The sequence below is a fragment of the Quercus suber genome, unplaced genomic scaffold, assembly GCF_002906115.3.
Source record: "Quercus suber isolate HL8 unplaced genomic scaffold, Cork oak 2.0 scaffold_34, whole genome shotgun sequence".
Lineage (NCBI taxonomy): Eukaryota > Viridiplantae > Streptophyta > Magnoliopsida > Fagales > Fagaceae > Quercus > Quercus suber.
This window is the reverse complement of record NW_027069499.1, coordinates 1,484,963-1,505,816: the sequence shown is the minus strand read 5'-3', so window position 1 is coordinate 1,505,816 and position 20,854 is coordinate 1,484,963. Positions and strand designations below refer to the sequence as shown.

Below are 20,854 nucleotides of genomic sequence, written 5' to 3'. Positions count from 1 at the left end.
GGGTGTACTACCACTGTGGACAGATTCCTTGAGGTTTAGATAGTTTTTTAATCATCATTTTGTTAGAAATCTAATCACCCTCTCATGATTTCTGAGTTGCACCAACGAACTATGGTTCATTTCCCACTATCCCCTTTAGCTTCCATTAAAAGAATTTACTCTTACAATTACTAATCATTTTGGTTTATTTATTAAAAAAGTCAATAACAAGTAATACCTTGAGAATTAGTCACACTGTTGTAGCTAGTATAAGATAAAATTCAGTAATTACTTGAAGGAATGTACTTCATATTGATTTGGTATTTTGAAAAGCATTTATGGTTTTTTTTCCCCATGTTGATGAACTGTTTAGTTTCATATCTATTTCTCATCCTATTGCTGGATAGGAGTTAGGTTGGATGAAATAATTAAATAATTGTGAATTTACTCTGATAATATATTTATATTCTTAACTATGTTATTCTTAATAAATTTTATTTATTTTTAATTATTTACTAATAATGAAGAATAATTAAAAATTATTTTGAAAAGAAATTATAAAGTATCCACACATGTAGGCAGGACATGGTCTAATATTTTTAATAGTAGTACACAATAATACAAGAGAGAGAGAAGCCATTTCTCAATTCTTGTACACAAAAATACATGAGAGAGAGAAAGAGGAATTAGTGGTACGAGGAAATGATACGAGATACATTCATTGAAGTGGAGCTCATATTTTTTTTTTTTTCCATAAAATGAGAGCACTATTGTTGGGCGAGCTTTGGAAGAAAAAGTAAAACGATAGTTCTTTTTATGCAAATGCAGCTAATTTGGGCTTGGGGGATTCACCAAGCAAGTGTCAAGGAGGGCATCGACTGAAGTGTACTTGTGATCAGGATATAATTGGGAGGCCTCCAAGTCATTAGCAGTGAGTTCAAAGCTTGTCTGATCCCCTTTGATGAATATGTTGTGAAGGATAGCCACAGGTACACTGTCCGGGAATGGTAGTGCTGCAAAGGAAGGAACAATAATTTGAGTTTACAATCTTAAGTAATATCATATTATCAAGTTTATCAGTTATCAAGTTTTACACGGAGTGTGTAATAACTATGGCTCCTAATTTTTCATCAATCTAATTAATGTAAACAGCAACAATAAATTAATTAATGTATTCAACATGGATTCTCTTAATAAACTACTAGCCGAGGCCAGGCTAGCGAGGCGACAGAGGAAAAGCTGCACATGTCTACGTGCAAGTATTCGGTTTTGTTTTGGTCGTTTCGGAGATGCAGTCAATATTGCATAGCATTCAACATTTGCATTATATCAAGTTTGAAATAGAAAGAAAAGAAAAGTGGACTTTAGTCCCCATGTATTGTCGGTTGTCACATACCTTTTTCTTGTCGTTTAGTTTCGGGATCGAGTCGTCTCACCAAAAAAGAAAAATAATAAAAGTTAACCATGACAAAGGAGAAGCATCTCTTAATTACCTCTTGGTCCTCTTCAAAAAGTAGTTTCCAATCGTAAATAACTGATTTTTTGATGTGTTTGTACTCTGTAAAAAATGGCAACAACGAACCTAAACCCCATTTAATCTCTCCTAGTTTTTTTATGGATTATACACAAGTTATACACAATTTTGTGTATAATATATTGAAATAGATAATTGTGAGTGGTATAAAAAAATATTATATGTAAAAAGTTGAGGTAAAAATGGTGTTTTCAGGAGCTACTATCTCAAAGGGACAAGCATCTCCTTATAAGTCACCCATCACCTCCTAACATCCTGTTATTTCTCCTTAAATGAGGCCTTAATTTGAGAGCAGTTAAAAACTACTATGATTATGTCCTAATCATTTTTACTAAAAACAAAAAAAAAAAAAAAAAAAGGCATCTCCTCATCTCTTCAAAAAGTAGTTTGCAATCTTCATAATTACAAATGGACGTCTTTGTTGACTGTTGTCAAAAATGGCGACACCAAGAAGAAAAAAAAATTCATTATATGACAAATATTCTATAAAAAAGAAAAAAAAAATTGAATCTTCCTGTGAGTACTGTTTAACAATTTGTAGAACATAGATAATCGGTACTCCTAAAAATTTAAGGTTTAAAAAAAAAAAAAAATGGGAGAGCAAATTCTAAACCTGAATTTTTTTATTAAAACTATGTCAACTAAAAACTAAAACTAGTTAACTTAGATTAAAATATCTAAAGAATAATATTAGTTGCCAATGGCTTTCTAGCCGGATGCACCTACCCCACTTCCCTTCCCTCCCATTTAAAAAAAGAAAATAAAATCAAAGTTGATTTAATTTAATTTTAAGTTGGGTTCAAAACTACAATAAATTTCCTAATCACCACATATATCACACTCAAATTGAAATAAAGGGATGAAGAAATGTTACTTAGATGTAGAACTATAATTGATTAAACATGATTGGAATAAGCAATATTATTGATTATTAAGACTTGAGAAAAATGATCGAATATCTTTAGAGTATTAGTTTAAGATATATTTTTAGAAAACTTTTATTAAAAAAAAAAAAAACTTTTCTTACAGTACTTTTATATTTTCTTTAAACATGGTATCATACCGCTGCTTTTATATTTGTTAATAATACTCGTTAAGAGGACTCTTTATACTATAAATATTGACATTTGAAGGGAGTGCCAGAATTGTGCAAAGACCAAGCATTCCTAGATATATATTAAAGAGAGAAGATTTCTCACTCTCAGAGAGCTTCACTATTTCCTCTTCAGGCATGTTGATTTTTTTTAGAGTACGTCCTGTCTTTTTCTCCCATGAAGAAATCAAATCCAATTGAGAAACGATGTTTCCTGGTGGCCTATAAACAATTACCCTATTGCCCACCCTTGGATCTGTGGCTGCTTTTACTGTATAGGCTGCTACATCCTCCTCATAATTTAACACGGCTGCATAAACAAAATACCACAAAAACAAAAATAAAGTGAGCAAAAAAGCATAAAGAAATTGTTAATTAAAATGATATTGTTAAAGTTTCATTCGAAATTAACAGATTCTGCGGTTTGTGGACAAACAATTTATCCCTTTTGATTTGACATAATCACAATTTAGTCTCACACATATTTTGAATCCTTAAAGTTTGGATTAAAATGAAACCATTAAAAATATTTTAAATAGAATCTTAACAATTTCTTTTAGTCTAAATTTTAGAGATTCAAATATTACAATTAATATTTTTTTAGACTAAATAGTGATAAGACCTCCGTGACAGAAGATAAATTGTAACTATGTCACCATTTTATGATTGAAAGAACATAAATGACTAGTCGCAATATGCCTTTTGGCATTTGTGCATGGTTCCCACTTCATGACTTGATAGGTCAAATAAGTCTGCTTATTTACCCTTAAATTCTGAAAAGATCCGTTTTATTTAACGTTGTGATATTGGCACCTAAAGAATAATTCATCCACTTGAATAATAGCCAATTCACCATCATTGAAAATGGTATAGCTAGAATTATCTTCGAATTCGACGAAGTTAAGGAAGGAAAACTAAACCTACCCTTGGCTTCACCACTTCCATAAACAACAACTTCATCTCTGTTTTCATGAGGATGAAGCAAATAGTCAACAAAATAGGCTGCAAATGAGTTTGCAGACACATAAGTGTATGAAATTCCAGCCTCTTCAGTTGCCCTTCTGATCCTCCTTTTGTTTGCAAGCAAAGCCTCAAAAGGAGGCAATCCACTCACTCTATCAACTTCGTTTCCAAATTCTGATGGAACAAATCTCTGATACACACACATGCATGCATACATATTAGGATAAAGCTATTAAAACCTATTTGTTATAAGCAAATAAACAAAAGGGAGGGATAGTACCTTTATATTTCCAGCTCCTTTCATGGCTTTGATTATTTTGAATTGCTCAAGATGTTGAGGAACAGCCAAGGTAGAAATCACAACATCCACTTGACTAAGTGCTGCTACAAGCTTTTCATGCTCGTCCAAGTCACCCTGTTTAATCAAATCATTTTCTTTGAGTTTTAAAAATCTAATATGGATTTCATAACCATGATACTACTAAAAAAAGAACTAAAATGAAGTTTGTAAAAAAAAAAAAAAAAAAAAAAAAAAAAAAAAATACACTGCAAATCCTGTTGGATGCACATGATGATTGAGGCTTGAATGATGAAGACGATGAATATCATACTTGTGGCAACTAATGATTATAGGCATGCCCTGAAAAACTATGTCTGAAGATGATAGAGCCTCGTGGCTAGAAATATAGCTAATAAAGGCTACATATTAGAGGCATGGTATGAGTGACGTGGCTTGAAGGGGATAAAGATTTATGAAGCACGGGTGTGTTTTTGGATTTAGGTATGGGTGTAGTTGCAGATGTGGGACTCGGCAATTTTTGAAAAAGTAGAATACACCTTTATATAGAGAAATGTTGGTTGACTAATTTCGTTTCTTTCAATCAACTTGTATTAAAAAAGAATTTAACATTATGATAATAATTGGTTAGCTACATGGGTTAAAGTTGTACTTGTTGACTAGTCACAAAAACTAACACCAAGTTGAGCAAAAGTTTTGTAATTTTAAAGAAATGAAGTCAAATTGTATATAAATATCAAGAAAAGCACGTAAAACCATTTTGATTTGCTTACTTACTAATGAATTATTTTTAAAAAAGACCATATATAATTTAATACTTAATATTTCTTAATATGTCTAACTAGCTAGGCTCATAATTATAAATGTTCATATTGGTAGTAACAACTATTGATCTCAACAACAACCACAACATTTGGACAAGTTGGTAACTCCCTAGGCACTAAGTATTTCTATAAAAAAAAAAAAAAACTATTAATAAAAGGTGCTGGTAAGAAAAAACAATAAATTTATATGTAAATTTCACCTCCACTGATAGTCTTTCAAAAAGGCAAAGTCTTTTTTTTTTTTTTTTTATTTTAAACCCTTCCATTATCAAGGTTTATTTTAAAATAAGCATGGCGTGTTAGTAAGAGCCTCAAACTAAGTCATATTTGCGGGTCAAAAAGTCACTTGATTCGAGTTGTGTGCTTTGTAAAAATATTATGTTACGAAATAGATGACCCTAACACACCCAAAGATACTTCACACCATGAGTTAATGCCCCTCTTTTCCATTAAAAAAAAGAATATGATAAACGTGATCGGTCCTTGTACACATTTTTTTGTCCTTTTTCTGTTTAATGCCCACGTTTTGTATAACGAGATTTTTTTTTTTTTTTTTAATGGAAAAGTTGGAAATTCCATTATAGGAAGGAGGAATTACATCACTACCAATACATCATCAATTATTATTATGGATTTTATTAATTTCCATTTTTAGAAATTTTTTTTTTGAGAATTGAAAAAGTAATGACAACTTTTTTAATTCCAGAAAAAATATTTTCAAAAATAAAAATCTTAATGTGTGCCCTAAGGGCACACATTAACCGAACTTTTTTTTTTTTTTTTTTATACAAAATAGAATACTTTTCAAACTTAATTTAAGTGTATATGTGTGTGAAATTTTCTTACACCCCACACTTCACAAGTACTTATACTTGTGGAGTGATGGTTGCGCCAAAGGTGCACCAATACATTATCAATTAAAAGAAAAGAAAATTGAAATGGTAAATCTTTTAACGGATTGAGATCTAGTGCAATTACTTTGCACTATGCAATTACATCACTTCCTTCATAAATTTTTTTACATTTTTAATTTTTTAACTTTAACTTTTTATTTTTTAATATTTTTTTATTTAATAGTTGAAATTAAAGCAGTGTTTGGATAGTGGTTGCATTTTGGTGTTTGTGTTTTCAGCTCTTTTTTTTTTTTTTACTAAGAAGTGCTCCATCATGTTTGTCAATGAGTCTCATACACTGTGCACAGGACCTACTACCTTTTGACCAACAAAATAAGCGATAGACAGTGCTTTTCAGTGAGTCTCATGCACTGTTTACAGGACCCACAAACATTTTTTTAAAACAAACTTTCATTAAAAATAGATCACACGATACTATTCACACATTTAAAAATTATTTTTCTGCAATATTTTTAATTTTTAGCAAAATAAATTTTATCCAAACATACCTTAAAAACTAATTTTTACCATTTTTAATTTCAACCGTTGATTGCTCTCGCATTAAGTACAATACGTGTCTCACTTTTTTTTTTTTTTTTTTACGTGTCTCACTTTTTTTTTTTTTTTTTTTATTTTTAAAGTTTGATTGGGCATAACTCGATTTTAAACCAATCGAGTACTTTAAGTAACTCGATTTTAAAGTCATCGAGTATCAAAACAGGGCCATGCACCTATATAGTTTTGAAACAAGAGCATTTTGTTAATTAAAAAAATAAAAAAAAGGTAAAATGCCCGAATGTCCAAGATACTTCACACCATGAGTTAATGCCCCTCTTTTCCATTAAAAAAAGAATATGATAAACGTGATCGGTACTTGTACACATTTTTTTGTCCTTTTTCTGTTTAATGCCCACGTTTTGTATAACGAGATTTTTTTTTTTTTTAATGGAAAAGTTAGAAATTCCATTATAGGAAGAAGGAATTACATCACTACCAATACATCATCAATTATTATTATGGATTTTATTAATTTCTATTTTTAGAATTTTTTTTTTTAGAATTGAAAAAGTAATGACAACTTTTTTAATTCCTGCGAAAATGTTTTCAAAAATAAAAAAACTTATGGGCACACATTAACTGAACATTTTTTTTTATACAAAATAAAATACTTTTCAAACTTAATTTAAGTGTATATGTGTGTGAAATTTTCTTACACCTCATACTCCACAAGTACTTATGGAGTGATGGTCGCGCCAAAGGTGCACCAATACATTATCAATTAAAAGAAAAGAAAATTGAAATGGTAAATCTTTTAACGGATTGAGATCTAGTGCAATTACTTTGCACTATGCAATTACATCACTTCCTTCATAAATTTTTTTACATTTTAAATTTTTTAACTTTAACTTTTTATTTTTTAATATTTTTTTATTTAATAGTTGAAATTAAAGCAGTGTTTAGATAGCGGTTGCATTTTGGCATCTGTGTTTTCAGCTCTTTTTTTTTTTTTACTAAGAAGTGCTCCATCATGTTTGTTAATGGGTCTCATACACTGTGCACAGGACCTACTACCTTTTGACCAACAAAATAAGTGATAGACAGTACTTTTCAGTGGGTCTCATGCACTGTTTACAGGACACACAAACCTTTTTTTAAAACAAACTTTCATTAAAAATAAATCACACGATACTATTCACATATTTAAAAATTATTTTTTATAATATTTTTAATTTTTAACAAAATAAATTTTATCCGAACATACCTTAAAAACTAATTTTTACCATTTTTAATTTCAACCGTTGATTGCTCTCGCATTAAGTACAACACGTGTCTCACTTTTTTTTTTTTTTGAACTCAATACGTGTCTCACTTGAACTCAATCCAATCCACGCCGACACCGTAAACTCAGAAAAAATACCAACAGAAGAAGCCAAAAGTGGGGAGATTCCAATTTAAAAATTTTTTTTTTTAATAATTCCATTTTAAATTTGAGAGTAGTAAAGGTCCCCTATTAAATGTATGGTTATCCTTGGGTGACGTACAGTACTCTGTTTTTTATGGGAAGGGTGACAGAACTCTTTGGGTCTATCTAAAGGCTAATTTCATTTTCAATGTCTTTTCAATTTTATTTAACCCCAAAACAATTTTAAAAAAAAAAAACCCTCCTGCGTTTTGGAAAGGACGTGGGAAGGTGGAACTGGGATATATTAAGGATGTGTTTGGCATGGTTTAAAAAACTAATTTATTTTATTTTTGTTATTATTTATAAGTTCTATTCTACTTTTTAGTAGTATTTATTTTATTTTTGTTTATTAACTCAAGCAAAACTTAGGTGTTGATTCTTAAGTCATATCATTTATTTTATTATTGTTTTAATTTTATTCTAATTGTTCTGCTTCATAATCAATATTAAAAGTAATCCACTAATGAGATTACTCCAATTCAAACTCCGTCATCAAACTAAATTGAAGCACTACCTAATACCTATATCATGCCAATATTTTAAAAAAAAGATCTAATTTTATAAGGACTTAATGTAAACTATTTAGTTTACACTTTCCAATAAAGAGATAACACATTATCATATTACTAAAACATAAATACATGTGATTATACGGGATAACATAAACACCATATTCTAGGTTTTAAGTAAAAAGTTGATGTGGTGTTATTAGGTATGGTATGATGTATTGAGTTTTAAATTAAAAACTAATGTGACAATCTCTAATTAGATGGTGTAAAACATCATGTTTTACACCTCATCCTTACTAAACTCCGACTAAAAAAAACAGCATTTTCAACTTTAATTCAACAATTAAAAACTAATTTTCTCCCATGTGAACAATTTGTTATAAAAAAAACCAATCCTTCTCAAAGTAAAATACTGTCTACATTAGAAAACATTCACGTGGGGAGAAGTGGAAGAAGTAATAAACAAGTATATATGTTTTGTATAGATATTGATCCAGTGGGGGAATCTAACAAATGAGCATCTTATCTCAATTTCGCATGTAGTCTCTTAGCTTGCTCTTATTATTGGATTTATTTTATAGAGTTGCCAACAATGTTGCTCACGTTTTGGCAGGATGGTCTTTACATAATAAGCCTTTGTCAATGCTATTGTGCAGAACTGATCTGTTTCCTTTGTATCTATTGCTTAGTGTTTGTTTTCTTCGATAAGGATTTCTTATTAACAAAAAATTTAATTAAAAAAAAAAAAAAAACCCAAACAAACAAACAAGGAGCATCTTTGGCATTGATCTTGCTCGGCTTCCTCCAGCATTTGCCTTGTGCAATCAAGAAGATTCTCATTTAAGAAGATTCTCATTGCTTGATTAAATTATATGTTTTTATTTTTATTTTTATACAAGCACAGGGATTAATTATTTCACCTAGATATTGATGTGGAGAAGTGTCTCATCCTAGTTGGTTCTAACATTATTTTTTGAGATGAAGATTGAAATTTTATTAATGATGCGAAAAGGAAAGTACATCATGGATAAGCTTGCTTAAGGAAGCAAGGGTTCTCTTCAATCCACGTAATAAAATCAACAATGTCCAAAGTAAGCCATTTCTTTGGGATACCATCTACTGTTTTCTAGAATTTGGAGTGTGGAAATTAAGAGAGACTCTAGAGCCTCTCCTGTGACTTGGAGGTATTCCACAAAGAAGATCATGAAGAGTTCGAAAAGTAAGCAAAGAACAAAATCCAGCAATTTAGTGATTTGTTCCACCAAAGGTATGTGTCTATATGACCTCTAGTAAAGTATATAATTATTCAACACAAACAAACAAACGGACCAAGAGAGTGATATGAGATTATTTATTTATTTTTTGAGTTTATTTGAAAAGAAAGAAGAAAAATAAACAAATACAAATACAAACACAAACACAAACACACATCAACAGAAGCAAATACAAATACACACCAAATCTAAATTCCAATATATATATTTTTTGTTTTTAATTATGTTTCCTTTTTCTTTTTCTTATTTTTTTTGTTAAAATAAATTAATTTTTTAAGTTAGCTACTGTCGTGATATATTTAATATTATTTTATTAGCCATGTAAGCATTTAACATGTCACCTATACACTTTGTTTGTCATGTAGAACTTTTCTGTTAGTGGGTTGATGATAGAGACCAAAATGGAAACAATTTTCTGTTTTTAGGGATTTGGGAAGGTACAAAATCAATTTAGGTACCAAAATGAGAATTGGCCTAAAATGTAGGAACTAAAAATGTATTTTTGCCTAACCAATAACCACAAATTATTATTCTCATTATTGGCCTATATATAATACCCATTACAACACACATACCTATAAGTTTCTTTTACTCTATATTTTCAAATACATCATTTCTATTCTCTTTATCTCCCACACATTTTTCTACAATTTATATTTATTTTATGGAAAGACATTAGAAGGTTGTTCTTGAACCTCCATCAGTGGAAGTGAGTCCATCATAAAAGTAGACGCTATGGTCTAATCATTGGGGGTTGTTTGGCTAAGAGAACCAGCAGCACTGAGTTTTAATATAGTGGCTTAAATCAACCTTTAAGGACAACACTTTTGCAATGTGATTCTATAGCATTGTCAAGTCGTTCTTAACTTTTTATTTTTTATTTTTTATGTTGCAAATTATTCGAGTTATTATCTATTGTATCAAAACTTGTTTATTGAATAAAATATTTCCAACAAGTGACACGAGGGGAAAAAACTGTAAGAATAAAAGTCTTTTAATTGTTATTGATTTCAAATATAAGGGGAAAATTTGTATACCTTTGCCTACTTGATTCATAAAACTCTTGCCACCCAAAATTTTGAAACCTCATAATTTTACCGCCTCATCACTTTTTTCTTTTCTTTTAAGTAGGAAAAAAAAGGAGAATTACAAGATTTGTTTTAAATAATGTTTTGAGGAAAGAGAAATTCTTTCATAGTTATATGGGAGGCTGACACGTGGACATAAGTTACGGGGGATGATTGTTCGTTTTTCGATGCATGATATGCTTGACCGGGTCTTCTAGGGTCTTGACATTTTGTTGGGTCGGATAGTTTGAACCGGGTTTTTTTTTTTTTTTTTGAACTCAATACGTGTCTCACTTGAACTCAATCCAATCCACACCGACACCGTAAACTCAGAAAAAATATCAACAGGTCTGTTTGGATAGCACTTATTGTTGCTGAAAGTTGATAAAAACTGATTGTTGCTGAAAATACTGTAGCAAAATAATTTTTAAATGTGTGAATAGTATTGTGGGACCTACTTTTAATATTAAATATTGCATAAACAGTACATGAACAGTGCATGCACAGTACACGCACAGTGTATTTTGTCCCCCCAAAGTCAACAAGTGCGGCAAAAAAAAAAAAAACAAAAAAAGAGAAAACGCACAGGAAGAAAACGCACCGCAACTAAACCTTCTATCTAAACCCACACAGAAGAAGCCAAAAGTGGGGAGATTCCAATTTAATTTTTTTTTTTTTTGAATAATTCCAATTTTAAATTTGAGAGTAGTAAAGGTCCCCTATTAAATGTATGGTTATCCTTGGGTGACGTACAGTACTCTGTTTTTTATGGGAAGGGTGACAGAACTCTTTGGGTCTATCTAAAGGCTAATTTCATTTTCAATGTCTTTTCAATTTTATTTAACCCCAAAACAATTTTAAAAAAAAAAAAAAAAACCCTCCTGCGTTTTGGAAAGGACGTGGGAAGGTGGAACTGGGATATATTAAGGATGTGTTTGGCATGGTTTAAAAAACTAATTTATTTTATTTTTGTTATTATTTATAAGTTCTATTCTACTTTTTAGTAGTATTTATTTTATTTTTGTTTATTGACTCAAGCAAAACTTAGGTGTTGATTCTTAATTCATATCATTTATTTTATTATTGTTTTAATTTTATTCTAATTGTTTTGCTTCATAATCAATATTAAAAGTAATCCACTAATGAGATTACTCCAATTCAAACTCCGTCATCAAACTAAATTGAAGCACTACCTAATACCTATATCATGCCAATATTTTAAAAAAAAAGATCTAATTTTATAAGGACTTAATGTAAACTATTTAGTTTACACTTTCCAATAAAGAGATAACACATTATCATATTACTAAAACATAAATACATGTGATTATACGGGATAACATAAACACCATATTCTAGGTTTTAAGTAAAAAGTTGATGTGGTGTTATTAGGTATGGTATGATGTATTGAGTTTTAAATTAAAAACTAATGTGACAATCTCTAATTAGATGGTGTAAAACATCATGTTTTACACCTCATCCTTACTAAACTCCGACTAAAAAAAACAGCATTTTCAACTTTAATTCAATAATTAAAAACTAATTTTCTCCCATGTGAACAATTTGTTATAAAAAAAACCAATCCTTCTCAAAGTAAAATACTGTCTACATTAGAAGACATTCACGTGGGGAGAAGTGGAAGAAGTAATAAACAAGTATATATGTTTTGTATAGATATTGATCCAGTGGGGGAATCTAACAAATGAGCATCTTATCTCAATTTCGCATGTAGTCTCTTAGCTTGCTCTTATTATTGGATTTATTTTATAGAGTTGCCAACAATGTTGCTCACGTTTTGGCAGGATGGTCTTTACATAATAAGCCTTTGTCAATGCTATTGTGCAGAACTGATCTGTTTCCTTTGTATCTATTGCTTAGTGTTTGTTTTCTTCGATAAGGATTTCTTATTAACAAAAAATTTAATTAAAAAAAAAAAAAAAACCCAAACAAACAAACAAGGAGCATCTTTGGCATTGATCTTGCTCGGCTTCCTCCAGCATTTGCCTTGTGCAATCAAGAAGATTCTCATTTAAGAAGATTCTCATTGCTTGATTAAATTATATGTTTTGTTTTTTTTTTTATTATTATTTTTTTTTTATATATACAAGCACAGGGATTAATTATTTCACCTAGATATTGATGTGGAGAAGTGTCTCATCCTAGTTGGTTCTAACATTATTTTTTGATATGAAGATTGAAATTTTATTAATGATGCGAAAAGGAAAGTACATCATGGATAAGCTTGCTTAAGGAAGCAAGGGTTCTCTTCAATCCACGTAATAAAATCAACAATGTTCAAAGTAAGCCATTTCTGGGATACCGTCTACTGTTATCTAGAATTTGGGGTGTGGAAATTAAAAGAGACTCTAGAGCCTCTCTTGTGACTTGGAGGTATTCCAAAAAGAAGATCATGAAGAGTTCGAAAAGCAAGCAAAGAATAAGATCCAACAATTTAGTGATTTGTTCCACCAAAGGTATGTGTCTATATGACTTCTAGTAAAGTATATAATTATTCAACACAAACAAACAAACGGACCAAGAGAGTGATATGAGATTATTTATTTATTTTTTGAGTTTATTTGAAAAGAAAGAAGAAAAATAAACAAATACAAATACAAACACAAACCCAAACACACATCAACAGAAACAAATACAAATACACACCAGATCTAAATTCCAATATATATTTTTTTTGTTTTTAATTATGTTTCCTTTTCCTTTTTCTTATTTTTTTTGTTAAAATAAATTAATTTTTTAAGTTAGCTACTGACGTGATATATTTAATATTATTTTATTAGCCATGTAAGCATTTAACATGTCACCTATACACTTTGTTTGTCATGTAGAACTTTTCTGTTAGTGGATTGATGATAGAGACCAAAATGGAAACAATTTTCTGTTTTTAGGGATTGGGGAAGGCACAAAATCAATTTAGGTACCAAAATTAGAATTGGCCTAAAATGTAGGAACTAAAAATGTATTTTTGCCTAACCAATAACCACAAATTATTATTCTCATTATTGGCCTATATATAATACCCATTACAACACACATACCTATAAGTTTCTTTTACTCTATATTTTCAAATACATCATTTCTATTCTCTTTATCTCCCACACATTTTTCTACAATTTATATTTATTTTATGGAAAGACATTAGAAAGTTGTTCTTGAACCTCCATCAGTGGAAGTGAGTCCATCATAAAAGTAGACGCTATGGTCTAATCATTGGGGGTTGTTTGGCTAAGAGAACCAGCAGCACTGAGTTTTAATCTAGTAGCTTGAATCAACCTTTAAGGACAACACTTTTGCAATGTGATTCTATAGCATTGTCAAGTCGTTCTTAACTTCTTCTTTTTTTTATTTTTTTATTTTTATGTTGCAAATTATTCGAGTTATTATCTATTGTATCAAAACTTGTTTATTGAATAAAATATTTCCAACAAGTGACACGAGGGGAAAAAACTGTAAGAATAAAAGTCTTTTAATTGTTATTGATTTCAAATATAAGGGGAAAATTTGTATATCTTTGCCTACTTGATTCATAAAACTCTTGCCACCCAAAATTTTGAAACCTCATAATTTTACCGCCTCATCACTTTTTTCTTTTCTTTTAAGTAGGAAAAAAAAGGAGAATTACAAGATTTGTTTTAAATAATGTTTTGAGGAAAGAGAAATTCTTTCATAGTTTATAACTGTAGTTACAACATACAAAGATAAGGCCCAGGGTAAGAAGTCATCCTAGAAAAATTGTATTATAAGATGGTTTTATAAGATATTTTTCTCATAATATGTCGGAGTCCTACAAGTATGAGTCTCACATGTTGCGAGAAAGAGGTCATGTGAAATTGTCTCATGAGATACTTTCTTGTCATTCTAAGTCATTTCCTCTAGGTCAGATTCTTTTGCCAAAAGTTGGAGACTGACCACTAATTCTAACTATTCTTTATCAAACAGATATGTTGCTTTGAAAGAAAATTTGCTGAGCAACTTAAGGATTAGGAGGAGATAGGTTGATAACATAGAAGTCTTTTGTTATGAAGCAGTAGGGTATTAATGTTAGCATCTTGGAATGCTGAAATGTGAAAGTAACATAATAAATAAATAAGTAAAAACAAGAGTAGAAGTCTTTTAATTGATGTGAGTTTAAATTATTAGGGGGAAAATTTCATATCTTCGCCTGTTTGATTTATGAAATTTCACCACATAATTTTACACCTTTTCATTTTGATCTATTAAGTTTTTATTTCTTTAAGTAGGGGGGACACCACATAATTTTACACCTTGTCATTTTGTTCTATTAAGTTTTTATTTCTTTAGGGGGGGGTGGGAAAGACACGAGGAAGTGCAAGATTTGTGTCGAGCAATGTTATAAGAAATGAGACATTCTTTCATATTTGATAAAAGTATAGTTCTGGATCTTAAAGTGTGACATTGTTTTCATATTGGCACTTTACTTTTCAAATTTTTCATTTTGACTTTTCATGTTTGATTCAGTTCTCTACTTGGCTGTATGAAAATTAAAATTTCAAATCGTAAAGGGTCAATATAAAAACTAAATCAAACATGAAGTACCAAAATGAAATTTTGAAACCTAAAAGATTTAATATGAAAACAACCTCAAACTTTAAGGACCATAACAAAAATAACTTATTTAACAGCCAAAAGTTAGGTTTCTAATTTATACAACCGCAACTAACAAAAGATAGGGACAAGGATAAGAAGTCATACTACACCAATTCTTGTAGGTCAATTCATTGGCTAAGATTAAGTACTCACAACTAATTTATAGGTTTTTTTTTTTTTTTTTTTAAAAGATTAAGTTAGGTTTTTTTTAACTTGTTTGAAATATATTATTCATATTTATAGTCAATTTAAATTATGAAGTAGCTTAAACAAAACAAACTACTATTACACTAATTGTTGGAAAAAATTATTATACTAATTATAATACTGGGATTGAAATAAATAAATTGAAACCAAGCACGAAAAGAACAAATTATAACTTCCATTTACATTATATTTTTGTGTAAACCTATTGTAAGGACTCAATTTGAATTGAGTGTTGGGTTTTCAGCCCAATAAGCCCAAACAATAAATTTATAGAGTATGGGCTCAAGAACTAGTACTGTTTTTCAGGAAGGGTTCTACTCATCAAGTAACAAGGGATACTATTGATTCGCTCTATGAGGAAAAACTCTCCTCGGCCCTCTTTCAATTGGTCTGTTCTTCTCTCTCTCTTTTTCCTTTTTCTTTTTCTGGTCAGAAGTCCCCTCTGTTTTCTTCGTTTCTACCTTATATACTTCGTTTCTCCTCTTGTTTCCTTTGTACACGTGTAGTTCTTATCCTGGGAGCTCCTTTCTGTCCCATCTAGTCCCTACCGGAACCTTCAGCTTAGTGGTCATAAAGCTGCTTAGTTACTATTCAGGTATCACCTTCACATTAATGCGGCCAGAGTGTTAGGTGGACAGCATTTAATGAGGAGGTGATAGACTTTAGAAGATATTTTCTACCTTCTCTGACGTCTCTTTAAGCTATATCCAACTTCCAATTCAGCTACAACCTGGCAGAATCTTTCAGTCAGTACGAAGGTTACCTTCACCTCGGACTTTGGCGTCCTCGGACGTGTGCTATACCACCGTATATAACACCTGTTTATACCTTTCATATCACCTATTTAACGTGAATAAAACTTCTTTAGGCTGTCCTCGGACATACGCGTATCCTCGGATCGGGCCTTTGGGCCCTGGGCCCAATTCTGAGGGCTACTATACCTTTTTTAGGTAACAGGCCCCACACCTATTATTATAAATTAAGTAATTTTTTTTCTCATATTGATAAATATTTTTAAAGTGAATATTGTCTTCAATATTTTATCTTAATCTTGTACCAACTATTTTTATGGTTGTTCTTTTGATAAACAAAAGTTTATTTCGTAACATCGTTATCCATTATTATTTTTCACCTCTAAAATGACAATATATTTTTTTAAATCCTACAAAATACAGTGATCTTCATATTCTAATTGCCATTGACTATAATCCAACATAATTTATTGCCTTTTTATGCAAAAAGCTCGTACCTAAACAATTTAGTATATATTATTGTTAAGCTAGCGCATTTGACCGGAGAAGCCAGATGACTATATGAACCTAATTCAGAAAAATAAATAAATAATGAAATCACATGACCTTTATGAGCCATGAAGCTTGCCTACTATCAATTTGTATGATTTCTTTTTTTCTTTTTGTTAATTTCTTCTTCTTCTGTCGGTGAAACTTGAACGGGTCAATTGAGAATTGAGACCAAACAACCCAGCCGAACCAATTATCAATTGTTGTATCACTTTAATTCAGCCATCTTTGCAATTATTTAAGAATAATACTACGTCCACAGTATTTTCACAATAAATCATAAATGATAGGTTGTTAGTAGATTTAATTTAGACTAGCCTTTAACATTACTTTTTTACCTACAAGTAAAGTTTATCACTTAGAATTTATTGTGAAATTGTTGTGGATATAGCATTACTCATTATTTAAAGGCTAAATTACAAATTACACCTTCTAACTTTTTATAAAATTCAATTCAGTCATCTAACTTCATTTTCATTCAATTCAGTTTTCTAAATTTCAATTTTGTTCAATTCAGTCTTCCCTTCCTTTAGTCTTTGATAGAATTACTCATTTAACTTAACTTTGCTCAATATAAAACTACGTTGTTTTTAGGAGTTCTTTGATAGCTCAATATTGACGGAAACTAATAGAAGGAATGAATTGAACAATGTTAGAGGACTAAATTAAATAAAAATAAAATTAAAAAAATTAAATAATTGAATTGAATTTTAAGCAAAATTGGAGATAGTAATTATTTGTAACTTTGCCATATTTTAAGACAATAATAGTGATGTGCTCATGTACGTACTTGTATTTAAGGTATTGGGAGGGAAATAGATTGTGCGTCACTTTTCCAACGTTGGACTGAATAGTGAATAACATACATGACCAGATAAATTTGCGTTGGGTCTTTTCATTTCTCACACCATAGTATGGATATCAATCCTGCACTGATGACTGACCCGTGACAAAATGGGACGTGATTTAACACAGTCCGCAGACTCCGCACTAGTTAAGAGATTTTTTTTTTTTTTTTTTTTTTAAATTTAAGTGTGATACACGCAGAAGATATTATATTTCGGATCTATATATACACTAGCTCTCTAATAATAATATAATAATATGTGAGGGTTCCACGTGTTGAGAGAAAGTTAAGTGTATATACCCAAAATTTGATATACACTGTTGTAAATTGTGATATATGCAAGTAACATAATAAATATATATATATATATATATATTTTTTTTATATAGAATTTAGGAGGGAATATGACCCGTCTTGTCCGGCGATTTCATTCTATTACTTTCTAGAAGCAAGTAATAGTCTCTTTTGCTTACTCTTATTACAGAAAAACTATTATAAAGGTCTCTTTAGCTAGAGAATATTACTTGAAAAAATAAATGAAAGTAGGTGAAGAAATTTCATATTCAATAATACAACGCCAGCAATTTGGCAATCTCACTTTCAACAACCCTTTTTTTTTTTTTTTTGAGAAGGTTCAACAACCCATTTGTACGTATACATGGCTAAAGGTTCAAACTTGATGGCTACTTTTGACATATTGTTTCTTGCTTTTTCTTTCCCAAGGCATAACTTACTTACTATGGTCTTGTTTTGCCTGTTCTTTCCCACGTAATAAATGGTTTATTTTTTCTTCTTTTTGCATCGAACTTTAAATGGATGAACAAACAAGATAAGAGAGAGAGAGAGATAGAGAGAGAGATATCAGGAAGGGTACTATACTAGTCTAGTCTTTTACTTTGTTAGCTTTTTTTCTGTCTCCTTCTTTCTCTCAGGTCTTTGTGTCACGGAAAGAAGAAATTTTTTTTCAGTACGTCTGTCGAGTTGTCAACTAATTTCATTTGTTCGAAAAAGAGCAGCTTGAAAATAAGAAAAGTTGGTCCAAAATAGTTGGTCGATATTAATCCTTTAGCTAGACATAGCCACCACGCGCGTTCATATCTTTTTTTTTGATAAAACGGTCAGAAACTTTTACTCATTTACTACTTTTTAATAATTTATTTCTCTGTACACACTTTACTTTTTGATCTAATACGTTGAAAAGGAAATAAATTAAGATTGTAATCAAAGTTAAGAATCAATTTAACAAATTTGAGTTCAAATGGATCACCTCTCACTCATTATTAGAGGACAAAATTACTTTGATGTTGATAATAATAATAATAATAATAATAAGAATTTGATGCTCACAAAATTATACAACAACAAGCTTTATAATCCCAAAATTTTGAGATCAGTTATATATTCTCAATAAACTAGTTAGGGTCGGTTTTTTTTTTTGGCTAAATTAATTAAGATTAATTATAGGAATTCTTTTTTCTTCCATTCTATTTTATTTGAAGTCATGCTCTTTGTTACTTTATTAATTAACAAATCATTTTTTTTATTACTTATACGGTATAATAAAACTCAGAAGTAGATGAAGAAAAAAAAAAAAAAAAAAAATCCTTCAACTTTAAGATGCTCACAAATTTATAATAAGTTAAACGCTTTAGTAAGAATAGCTTGTTTATTGAGGTGGGGGAGAAATTTTCAACTTAGGTAAAGCGAGAAAATCCTATCAAATCTGGCATGATAATTTACATTAAAAGGCCATTATATCTCTATCAGATATTTCACCAACAATATTGCATCATCTTTTTGTCAGCTTTGAAATCTTACTTTGAAAAGTATAAGGACAAGGAGTAATACATACTTTTTAAGAAAGAAAAACTCAATTTGCATGAGATGAATGGAAAAGAATAGCTCCATCAACAGGATGTGCATATAATTATTAAGATTTAAGAGTTATATTAATAACAATTTCACAACAAATCACAAATAATAAATTATTATTAGTTCTAATTAAGTTTATTACTAACATCGCCTATTTATCTATAACTAACAATTTGTCATCTAAAATTTGTTATGAAAATGTTGTAAATGTAATATTCTAAACACAATAAATATAGGGACAGTGAAGTGGGCAGTGGAGTCGTATCACGTATGGAAAGGGAGAACAATGAAATCGTAGGGTGGATAGGTAGGGTCGACAAGAGGGGGAACAGCGGAATCATAGGGTGGATAGGTAGGGTTGATGAAGACAAGGTTAAATGAAATCTCTCACTCGCTCTCTCTTTCTCTCAGGTCTTTGCATTTGTGTCATGGACAGGAAATATTTTTTTAGCACTTGCATATGTCAATTAAGTTGTTAACTTTCTTCAGAAGACTACCTTGAAAATTATACGTAGAGTTTGTCCAAAAGAGTTGGTTAATCCCGTAGACAGACGTAGCCTCCAACCCCGTTCATATCCAGTTGTGTGGATAAGAGGTTAAAGAGACTTTTATGGTTTTAATTTACCCGTGTACTCTTTAATAATTTATTTCGAACACTCTACCTACTGGGTTGAAGAGGAAATAAATTAAGATTATAAACGAGCTGAGATTCAATATGAATTGAATTATCACAACTGAAGTCTGAATGTGACTTGTTTATCACTCACTAACCAATCCTTACTGGGCAATATTATTGAATATGTTAAATGACTACTGACCGGCTTGGAATATGTATTAGTAGGGAGGGAAATAAGGTAGCTCAAGTTCTTGCTAGACACGCTAAAGTATATTTTTTGTGATTTGTATTGGTTGGAAGAATCCCCACTGCCAGCAGTAAATGCTCTGTATCATGATATTCTGAATTTGCATGAATGAAAACTTGCTGGTTTGGTTCTCAAAAAAAAAAAAAAAAAAAAAGTGACTTGGTAGTAGGAGTTCTCGTATCGTTTCAAATGATACTTGGCAAAAGTTGCGTGATACACATAGTATTACCCTTAATATTTAATTGGGATGCAAATTAAGAATATATAAAACATGTAATTCAACAATGAAATTTTCAAAATATAAATTCAATAATAAGTTATTAGGTAATGTAATATTACTTAGAATTACATCAAATGTAACTTAAACTCGACTCCTAGTGAATGAACTATTTTAAGCTCTTGGTGAATATTTTTACTTTAACATTTTGTTAAAAAAAGATGAGAAAAATGGTAGAGGTTTTATTCAGGGAAGAAAAAAAATTTGACTTAAATAAGAAAAGCATAGAAAAATTGCAGAGAAAAATGGATGATAGTAAAAGGTAGAAAAAATGGATTATAGTAAAAACCTTAATAAGGAGAGAGAGAGAGAGAGAGAGAGAGATAACATCAAGAAGTATTTAATAAGGAGAGAGATATTGAGAATGCTATTAATTAGTCAAGCATTTAATGATGTAAATATATAATAAATAATGGTGTGATTTCTTAACTGTTTGATATTTGAAAATCTATGGTTTGAAAAAA

At 30.2% G+C, this 20,854-nt stretch overlaps 1 protein-coding gene across 1 annotated transcript; it reads right to left on the bottom strand.

The window, feature by feature from the left end:
* Positions 1 to 534: 534 nt before the first annotated feature.
* Positions 535 to 4,206, bottom strand: LOC112019064 (isoeugenol synthase 1). The gene is given in 6 exon segments (XM_065770693.1): positions 535 to 819; positions 822 to 992; positions 2,713 to 2,916; positions 3,531 to 3,759; positions 3,850 to 4,021; positions 4,115 to 4,206. Coding segments are annotated over 6 exon segments (894 nt in total). The 3' UTR covers positions 535 to 793.
* Between the last annotated feature and the right edge of the window lie 16,648 nt (positions 4,207 to 20,854).